The sequence below is a fragment of the Papio anubis genome, chromosome 7, assembly GCF_008728515.1.
Source record: "Papio anubis isolate 15944 chromosome 7, Panubis1.0, whole genome shotgun sequence".
Taxonomy (NCBI): Eukaryota; Metazoa; Chordata; class Mammalia; order Primates; family Cercopithecidae; genus Papio; species Papio anubis.
This window is the reverse complement of record NC_044982.1, coordinates 51,995,631-52,005,760: the sequence shown is the minus strand read 5'-3', so window position 1 is coordinate 52,005,760 and position 10,130 is coordinate 51,995,631. Positions and strand designations below refer to the sequence as shown.

General features: G+C 43.9%; 1 protein-coding gene across 3 annotated transcripts in view; it reads left to right on the top strand.

Moving 5' to 3' along the window:
- The first annotated feature begins 3,893 nt into the window (after window positions 1-3,893).
- CGRRF1 (cell growth regulator with ring finger domain 1) overlaps window positions 3,894-10,130 on the top strand; it is a 29,044-nt gene continuing 22,807 nt past the window's right edge. For 2 of the 3 annotated variants that reach the window (XM_009211561.3, XM_003901821.4), the window contains exon 1: window positions 3,894-4,142. In XM_009211561.3, the coding sequence (XP_009209825.1) occupies window positions 4,039-4,142 (104 nt within the window). In that variant the 5' untranslated portion in view covers window positions 3,894-4,038. Of the gene's footprint in view, window positions 4,143-4,167; window positions 4,346-10,130 lie in introns of those variants that run through there. The other variant, XM_009211562.4, reaches the window with a different exon arrangement.

Genomic DNA, 10,130 nt, shown 5'->3' with positions numbered 1-10,130 from the left:
TCAGGGCCCAGGGCTTGCTTTTGGAGCTTTCTCCTGATATCTGCGGCTGCTTGGGTAATAAACTTATCTTTTAGGATCAATTGACCCTCTAGTGAGTTGGGTGACAGGGGAGTATGTTTTCTTAAGGCCTCCCATAGCCACTCAAGGAAGGCAGAAGGATTTTCTTCCTTTCCCTGAGTTATGACAGATATCATTGAATAATTCATGGGCTTTTTCCTAATTCTCCTTAGTCCTTCTAGAACACAGGTTAACAGACATTTACAACTCCAGTCCCCATGATCTGAGTTGAGGTCCCGTGGGTATCCATACTGGGGACGGCTTGCTGACTGGTAGGGAATTTGTCCCTTTCTTCAGCTGTCATTCTATCATTTACTTAAGACACCAGGTATCTCCAAACTCTCGGGCTGCAGCTAAAACCACATTCTTTTCATTAAAGGCCAGGGTTTGACTTAACAATAGCATGACATCTCTCCAAGTGAGATCGAAGGTTTGCCCTAGACCCTGTAGGACATCTATGTACCTATCAGGATCATCTGAAAACTTCCCCAGGTCTGCCTTGATCTGCTTTAAATCAGAGAGGGAGAAAGGGACACGTACCGGGTTGGGCCAAATTCCCCTGCCCCTACAGCTTGAAGGGGACATAACCGATAGCGGGGGGGTTTTTGTGGTCCTTTGGAGATTTTTTTGCTTATTTCCTTGTGGGTGGGGGAGACTAGAGGAGGCTTATCATTAACAGGAATGAGAGCTATAGAGATGCTAGGATATGGGGGTAAGCTGAGAGGTCCACCTGTGGGATGTAAATTGCAAGCTGTGCATAGCTGTGTTCTCCTTCAATGAAAAGAAAGTTTGGACATAAGGTATTTCACTCCATTTGCCTTCCTTCTTACAGAAAAGGTCAAGCTGCAGGATAGTATTGTAATTTATACTTCCCTCATATGGCCATTTTTCCCCATCAGAGAAAGAATATTGGGGCCAAGCCGTAGTGCAGAAAAAAAAACGAGCCGCCTTTTTTTCCGGGTTTTCGGGTCATATTGGTCCCAGTGGCTTAGGATGCATTTCAAGGGTGCATCTGTTGATGCCTGAGTGTTTCCCATCTGAAAGACAAAACCGCCTATGGTTTTGCTTTGTTTATTTCTTCCCCTGCCCAAGAACCCTAGACCACAAGGAGGACCAAGAAAAATCGCATTTAGTGGCCCTTACCAACGCATTCTCAAAAACCTGTTAAGAGTACTAAGCATTCTCCTGTTAGTATTGGGACTTTACCCGTGTCCTATAAAGATGTTATGCCCCAAAAATGAAGTGGAGGGCCATACCCTGAGGGAGGGAAGGAATCTCTGATGTTGGAAGAGTGATGCCTTTTGTCCTCACTTATATGAATACGAAGTATACAATTTTTGAGGCTCCCCATATCCTAGCTTTAGGAATAGCTTTTGTTTGGCCTGCTTGTCTGAGGAGGGATCCTAAAATTCCAGATAGTCCCACCTACAATGGGGCTTTGGGCAAAAATTATGTCTTTCTGATTGGCAAGCCTGGGTGCCTAAAGAAGGTAACAGAGTCCTGAAGTTTATACTAGAAATCATTCTTATAGGAGAAACTAGAAAATCACCAGAGACAGGGAATGGTTTTTAGAAGCAGGACTAGCCTTGGAGAAGAGGCAATGCGAAGTTTGTCTGACAGGCATTAGGACCCACGAGGCAAGGGTCAGGATAGATACGATAGATGGGCCAGTCTGGCTTGGGCAACATGACTTTCAGAGTTCTGCTCATGGTCACAGGGGTAGTTAGAGAGCCCTTTCCCATAAAGCCTGATACCCATGTCTTTAGTCCCACGGCGGCACTAGTCGCTTTTAACTGGCCGACAGGTGCCCGGTATTTAGCCCCCGAATTCTAAGGAAAAATAGGACAGAATAGCAAGCGAAAGCGGTCCGATGGTGCTCACGACTTGGTGATGGTCGATAGTCCTTTTGTGGTCGCCAAAATGTGTCCAGAATTGGTTCCTTCCGGTGGGTTCTTGGTCTCACTGAATTCAAGAATGAAGCCGCAGACCTTTGCCGTATTACAGCTCTTAAAGATGGTGTGTCCCGCGTTTGTTCCTTCAGATGTTCAGACGTGTCCAGAGTTTCTTCCTTCCTGTGGGTTCGTGGTCTCGCTGACTTCAGGAAGGAAGTGGCAGATCTTCCCAGTAAGTGTTACAGCTCTTAAAGGTGGCACATCCAGAGTTGTTTTTTCCTCCTGGTGGGTTCATGGTCTTAATAACCAAAGCCGCAGACCCTTGCGGTGAGTCTTACAGCTCATAAAGGTAATGCAGACCCAAAGACTGAGGAGCAGCAAGATTCATTGTGAAGAACGAAAGAACACAGCTCCCACAGCACAGAAGAGAACCTAAATGGGTTGCCACTGCTGGGCCTGTGGCAAGCTTTTAGTCCCTTATTTGGCCCCGCCCACATCCTGCTGATTGGTCCATTTTACAGAGTGCTGATTGGTGCATTTTTACAGAGTGCTGATTGGTGCATTTACAAACCTTTAGCTAGACAAAGAGCGCTGATTGGTGCGTTTAAATTCTCTAGCTAGACAGAAAAGTTCTCCAAGTCCCCACCTGACCTAGAGGCCCACCCTGCTTCACCTCTCAGTTCCACCTCTGGTAATTTATCCTAAGGAAATACTTTAGCTGTAAGGATGTTCACTGCAGTGTTACTTATAGCAAGGAAAAAATTGTCCAACAATTGATGGCTGATTAAACTACACACTTTCACAAATCCGATATGTAGTAATTAAAAATTGCATTGTAGAAGCAAACTTCTCAAACAGTGCTGCTCCAGAGAATACGTGGTCATTTGCCAAGGAATATGTGAGGCCATAGGACAAACTTAGTTCATCTTTCTCAAGCACAAATTTTATTGGTGATTTGGGAGTGTGACAGAGGCTACTAGTTACCTGTCCCAATGTCCATTCTCTTTCTTCCTCAGTAACAAAACTCTTTATTTGTAGCAGGGTGTGTTGCTGCTCACGAATAATAAGACTACATATCCCCATTCTCCAATGTAGCTAGATGTGGCTTTAGGATTAAATGCAAACCAATGAGGTGTCAATGAAGTGTTATGAAAGACTTTCAGGGAGGCCACCTTGATGGAGCTGACTCACAGCGTTGAGACAAGGGAGTGACCTTTTAGCTACTTTCTGTACTTTTTAAAAAGCTTCTGTGCGGTTAAAAAAGTTTTTAAAAAATTATTCTTAAAGTGGAAACAAATATAGGTTGAAATGTTTGGCTAATTCTAATTTGAGGAGTACAAGAAAAGGAGAAAAAGAGGGGGATATGGGAGGAAGCGGATGCTTTATTTCTAAGAGAATTTTGGATAAGCAATGCTGATTTTCCTCTAAGATTAAGTCCAATCTGAAAAGGCTGACAAGTCTCGTATAAATTGCTTGTGGTAGAGACTCCTTCTTTTGTGTTTTCACTGTACCTATGGTTATTTCATTTTGTGCAACCCAAGATGCCCTCCCTTCTCCTTCTCTTCCTCCTCCACTTCCTCCCAAATTTGCCTACTATATAATAGGCAGGGTTTCAGGATTTAGAAACGGCGCAGGTAGATTTCAGACTGCGCCTCTCTCTGACATCAGAAAACCTACATTGCCTAAGGCTGGGACAGAGTTGGCCCCAAAGTCTACTTAGAATTTGCCGGCGGAACAGCAATGACCACTGGGCCCTAGGATGCCCGCTGGGTACCAATCCTGGGAGTCAGGAGCGGTGCGAGTCGGGACCCCCACCCCCGGTCTGCGTAGCCAATAGCTCGGGACGGGAGCGGGAGGGGCGTGGCATGTCATGCAGGCGGTGCCGTGATTGGCACGCCGGCTCCCGCTGCCGGCGAGGGTGCCCTAAAGTCTAGCTTGCGAGAACCCCAGGCGAGTGCGGACCTACAAAGTTTGTCCGCTTCGGCGCACCGTAGTGGCTTTTACCCTGGCCGGGCGGGCTGGGCTCAGCCGGGCTGGGCTGGGCTGGGCTACGCGGCTTGAGCCTGGCTCTGTCCAGAGCGAGACCCTGATGGCTGCGGTGTTTCTGGTAACGCTTTATGAATACTCGCCGCTTTTCTACATCGCGGTGGTCTTTACCTGCTTCGTCGTGACCACCGGTCTGGTATTGGGATGGTAAGTGTCCCAGGGGTGAGAGACGAAGGGGCGAACACCCCGGGAGTGGGGTCGCGACGACCTGCAGGGGGCACAGGAGCCGGAGGCCACGGGCCGGAGGACGTCGGGGATTCGGTGTCCCCGGGTGCCTAGGACTCCGACTTTCTCTGGAAGGAAAACAAAGTGGACTCTGCACCTGCGTCACTGCCCTGCATCACCGTGTGGTCCGCGTCGCTGGGGCATCTTGGGGTGGTACCGCATTGGGGTGTTTTACTCAGCTTTGTTTCTAGGCGATAAAGCAGCCAGGAAGGGCTTGGGCCTGGTGTTGAGAAAAAGTGCTTCTCTAGTAGGCTTCTGTCCTGGATTCGGGCCTACTGTGTGTCCAGGATGAGTCAGTCACCTGTGCTACAGTGCACAGACTGGATAGTAAGCGAGGTTAATAGTTGTGATTCTGACCTGAATGGAGCCCTTAGTCTCAGATCCTTCAGAGTAACTTGTAACTGAACTGTTACCGTTTGAGAATTTAATGGTTTCTATATACATTCCACACCTTTTGAAGTAATATTTTGTCGATAGAATTGTAAAATCATAATTTTAGAGCTGGAAGAGACCTTAGAAATAAGTTACACCGAAGGTGGACAGTTGCCTATTGGAGACAAGGAGAATGGTCTGTTAGATAACCGCTGAGCGATTCTTCTAGCCTAGAGGTTCAATTACTGTCTTGAGGAGATGCTATTGTATCATGTTTAGACAAGCCTTGTAAATAACAGCGAGTCGAAACCGTGTAACTAGCCCACAACAGTTTTCCTAGGCCGCAGCCTCCAAAATCCCTTTGAGAAGATAATAGTTAGTAATCCCAGCACTTTGGACGGCCGAGATGGGCGGATCACGAGGTCAGGAGATCGAGACCATCCTGGCTAACACGGTGAAACCCCGTCTCTACTAAAAATTAAAAAATGAGGCCGGGCGCGGTGGCTCAAGCCTGTAATCCCAGCACTTTGGGAGGCCGAGACGGGCGGATCACGAGGTCAGGAGTTCGAGACCATCCTGGCTAACACGGTGAAACCCCGTCTCTACTAAAAAAATACAAAAAACTAGCCGGGCGAGGTGGCGGGCGCCTGTAGTCCCGGCTACTCGGGAGGCTGAGGCAGGAGAATGGCGTAAAAACCCGGGAGGCGGAGCTTGCAGTGAGCTAAGATCTGGCCACTGCACTCCACCCTGGGCGACACAGCGGGACTCCGTCTCAAAGAAAAAAAAAAAGAAAAAAAAGAAAAAAAAATGAGCTGGGCAAGGTGGCGGGCGCCTGTAGTCCCAGCTACTCGGGAGGCTGAGGCAGGAGAATGGCGTAAACTCGGAAGGCGGAGCTTGCAGTGAGCCGAGATCGCGCCACTGCACTCCAGCCTGGGCGACAGAGCGAGATTCCGTCTCAAAAAAAAAAAAAAAAAAAAAATAGTTACAAAAAGATCAAACAGCAGTTCTAAGTGGATAACAGCCATGGTCTGAGGTCAGAGAGGACTCCGTTGAAGAGAGACATGAGCTGGATTTTAGAGAATGATCATCTTGAAAAATAAATGGAGTCAAATGTGTATAGTAGGGAATAAAAGGCATTTCAGAGAAGACAGCATCAACAGAGGGGCAGAGAACATGTTAGTGAATAAAGAAGGCTATGTAAAACGAGTTTTAAAATAGCCTTTGATCACATATACGTGATTGCCTTAAAGAACACGGGCCCGTGTCAGTTTCTGAAAATATATGCCATCTTTAGGAAGTGATCAAAGTTTTAACAGGTCCACACTGCTCCTCACCCTACCAGCAATACAGCATAGAATTCCTTGCCTTGTATGTGGGTGAGGATGGGAAATACCAGTTCCTTACATGTGGCGGTAAGATTGGAAAACAAAGACCAATCTTAACACAGTTGGTTATCTTGATCCATCAGATTTCATTGCTAATGTTCATTACACAAAAGTTTGTAATTGGAATTAGGAAGGTGTTGCCCATGTGGAAAAAGCAGTCTTAACACAAGATTTTTAAATGACTATAATGTTAGTGTTATTCTCTTAATGAAGCATAATTTTCCTCCACTAAGGAAAATAGTAACTAGTTGATAATTGCCTTATGTGCTTTAATTTTTATTTTAAATAGGCCAACTAGTTAGATATCTTAGCTATCAGTCTTTAGTATTGGGAAGAGGATAGTCAGGAGCCTCATGTTTGTAGTGGTTAACAGACAGATTTTGGAGTCAGACAGACATAGGTTTAAATCCTGGCTCAGCCAGCTTTAAGACTTGGTTTGAACATTTAATAATTGCCAAATCACCCCATGTAGGTAAGACTTTTACAAGAGTGGAAGCCCATGTAATCATAGATCGTTTGGAAGTCTGAGCTAAGCACTGCTAAGGCCACAAGACCATGTAAATACCAGTCACTTCCATCCTCATTTAGGCCTAACCAGTCAGCTTGTGCCTAACACAACCCTTTTCTCCATCTGAGTTAGCTTTGCCCATGTAGATAAACTTTTTACTGTTTTTTTTTTTTTTTTTTGTGAACTTAAGCCAAGGCCACATATTTATTGACTAGAAATGATGAAAACTTGGACACCATCTAAATCTCTTAAAAACGTCTTTCTAATAGTACCCCATCAGAAGGGTAAACTAGTTAATATGCATGTTTTTCACCCTTGTCATTGTTTTATTTTGTTTTAACCTCCCATAATACCATTCCTACTGTTCATGTGTTTTCTGTCATCTTTTTTTCCTTAGTACTGCTCTTGAGTTTTTCACTGTTTGCTTCCTTCCACTGTTTGCCATGTCCACCTGCACTGTGTGGGAGTGGAGAAAGAACAGGAGCATATGATTATTGAAATCCCAATAGCAATAGCAAAGAAGCATGCAACTAGAAATACAGTATTTTTCTTTCACCGTGTAGTGATTTCTGTGATCTCTGATAGCTTCTGCCAGGCACTGAGCACAAAGAAGCCCAAAAGTCCATTTACATCCTTTAACAGTTTCAAATAATCAGGGACCATGACTCCAGTAGCTACTCCTGGCATGCTCTTGACTACAGTTTATTAAGCTGTTGACCTCAACTTCATACCACCCTCTGCTTTGTGAATCTAGGGCAGAACTCTAAACTACATTTCTTCTTTGCAAGCTGACTGCCTATGGGGCTTTGCCAACAAGGGAAGGGGGCTGGAAGGCTGGAAGAGGATGAAGGGACTTGCTGCTTCCTGTTGATTCCTTTTCTTGTCTGTCACTTGCCACAATAGTGCCTCACTCTGGCATTAATACTTGGTCCCACTTGTTCCAGTTTATGCTTTCCTACTCTGCTAGAATCAGCGTTATGCACTCCCTTAAAGATACCAGTATCCTTTCCTCAGATCTGAGTCCTGAGCTCCACAGAGTCTCTCCTCCACATTTCTAAACTATAGTAAATTCTCTTTATTCTCTTTTCTCTGTTCCCTTGTCCTAGGAGTGATAGCTGCTTCCTGCTGTTACTACTTCTTATTACATAAGTAGTAACTCAGCGTCCTGGTTTTGCCTTTTCAGTTCTTCAACATATGGTTAACATTTTTCATATGAAAATTTATCTTGATGTTGATGCTGGCAACTTTAAAAATCAAATCAAATCTCCCTGTTAAAATAATGGATGCATTTTCAGATTCTTGCCTGGACCCTGACTGATAAAGAAATTATCACTAAGAATGGGATCCTGGTGAGAAAACTTTCAAAGATAGAATTTGGGGGTTGGTTTGGTAATTTCTTTAGCTCTTTGCCAATGGGAAATAATCTAAGTAACCCACAACATGTAGTGGCATCACAATCAAATTAATACATTTGGTTGACTGTGACAAAATTATTTCTGAAGCTGTGTGCTAGAGGACCAAGTGGCTCAAGTGCTTGACTGTTATGACAGTAATGATGACTACAGGGACTGAGGAAGAAGTGAGATGGGTGCCTCTGTGTTCACTGGAGCACTAACAGAAAGAACATGTCAAACTCAGATCTTCAAAGCATTAGATTGGTCAAATCTTAGAGAATCATAAAGTTTCTGTGGTTCTAAAGCACTTTATTTTGTGTAGCCACAGAAAGACTTGCTAAAAATTGAACACAGTTTTATTTTATTTTATTTTTGAGACAGTCTTGCTCTGTCATCTGAGCTGGAGTGCAGTGGCATGATCTTGGCTCACTGCCTATAATCCCAGCACTTTGGGAGGCTGAGGCGGGAGGACTGCTTGAGCCCAGAAGTTCGAGAGCAGCCTGGGAAATATGGCAAAACTCGGTCTCTACAAAAAATACAAAAATTAGCTAGGCATGGTGACAGGTGCCTCAACACAGTTTTAACTGCACTAGTAATAAAATTACCTGACCTTTGTCAGTGTCTCATTTAGAATATTGATTGGAAAGAAGTAGAACCCTGAGACTTGGAATGGGGACATCTAGGTAGATGTGGACAGAGCTGAGAATCTTGAAAAAAACTCCAGTCACTCTGAGCCTCCATTGTTGACAGAAGCTGCTTACTTTCCATGTGTGAGAAAATTAGCCTTCTCTTGCTTGAAGATCCTGTAATAACCTCACCTAGGGCAGTTGCTTTGCAAAGGGCTATCCACACTTAAGACCTGCCTCTATTTTCTTGTCATGAGGCCCAGATCTCTGCATGCTGCCTAGTATAGGGACAAAATCTGATCTGACTGGAAATAGTCTGTCCTTGAAAAGAATTGCAAAATGTTGCTAACTTATATCTGTGGTATCCTGGGGAATATATGTGAGGATGGATTGTAAGCCAGAGAATAGAATGTAACTCTAGATCAGATCATATTTATTGATCTGGGTATATTCTCAAGAAATTCTGCATCTAAAGCGTTAACTCATGCTTGTTTGGTTGATTGAAACTTGGACTCATTGGTGATCTGTATTTTGTAATGTTGAGATTTCTGTTGTTGTTGTTGTTTTTAAACATTTAGGTTCAGAGGTACATGTGAAGGTTTGTTATATAGGTAAACTCGTGTCATGGGTTTGTTGTACAGATTATTTCATCACCCAGGTATTAATCCCAGTACCCAATAGTTATCTTTTCTGCTCCTCTTCCTCCTCCCAACTTCCACCCTCAAGTAGATCCCAGTATCTGTTGTTCCCTTCTTTGGGCTCATGAGTTCTCATCATTTAGCTCCCACTTAAAAGTGAGAACATGCCGTATTTGGCCATCTCTTCTAGGAGATGGAACAGAAATGTTTAGTGCCTTCCAATTTCCCTGTGAGTACTGCTTTATCAGCATTCCCCACATTTTGACACATGTCTTCATTTTTATTCGGGCCATGATTTAAAATAATTTCCCTTTTGATTTTTTTCTTGACCTCTAAGTTATTTAGAAGTTTGTTATTTAGTTTCCAAATATTTGGAAATTTTAAAAATATCTCTTATTGATTTATAATTTGATTCCATTGTGGTTAGCATACTTTTTATGATTTGACATCTTGTAGATTTATTGAGGGTTGTTTTATAATCCAAATATATTCTCTCTTTTGTAAATGTCCTAGTGCACTTACAAATAATATATGTTCTGCTATTGTTAGGTGAGATTTTTTTTTTTTTTTTTTTGAGGTGGAGTCTCGCTCTGTCACCAGGCTAGAGTGCAGTGGCATGATCTCGGCTCACTGCAACCTCCGCCTCCTGGATTCCAGCAATTCTTCTGCCTCAGCCTCCAGAGTAGCTGGGACTACAGGTGCGCACCACCATGCCCAACTATTTTTTTTTTTTTAATTTTTAGTAGAGATAAGGTTTCATCATGTTGGCCAGGATGGTCTCGATCACTTGACCTCATGATCTGCCCATGGCCTCCCGAAGTGCTGGGATTACAGGTGTGAGTCGACGCGCCCGGCTGGGTGAGATGTTTTATAAGTGTCAAGTCAAATTGGTTGATAGTGTTATTCAAGTTTTTGATGTCCTTAATGATTTTCTATATATTGGAGCTATCAATTATTGAAGTGGTGGGGAGTATTAGAATTTCTGAC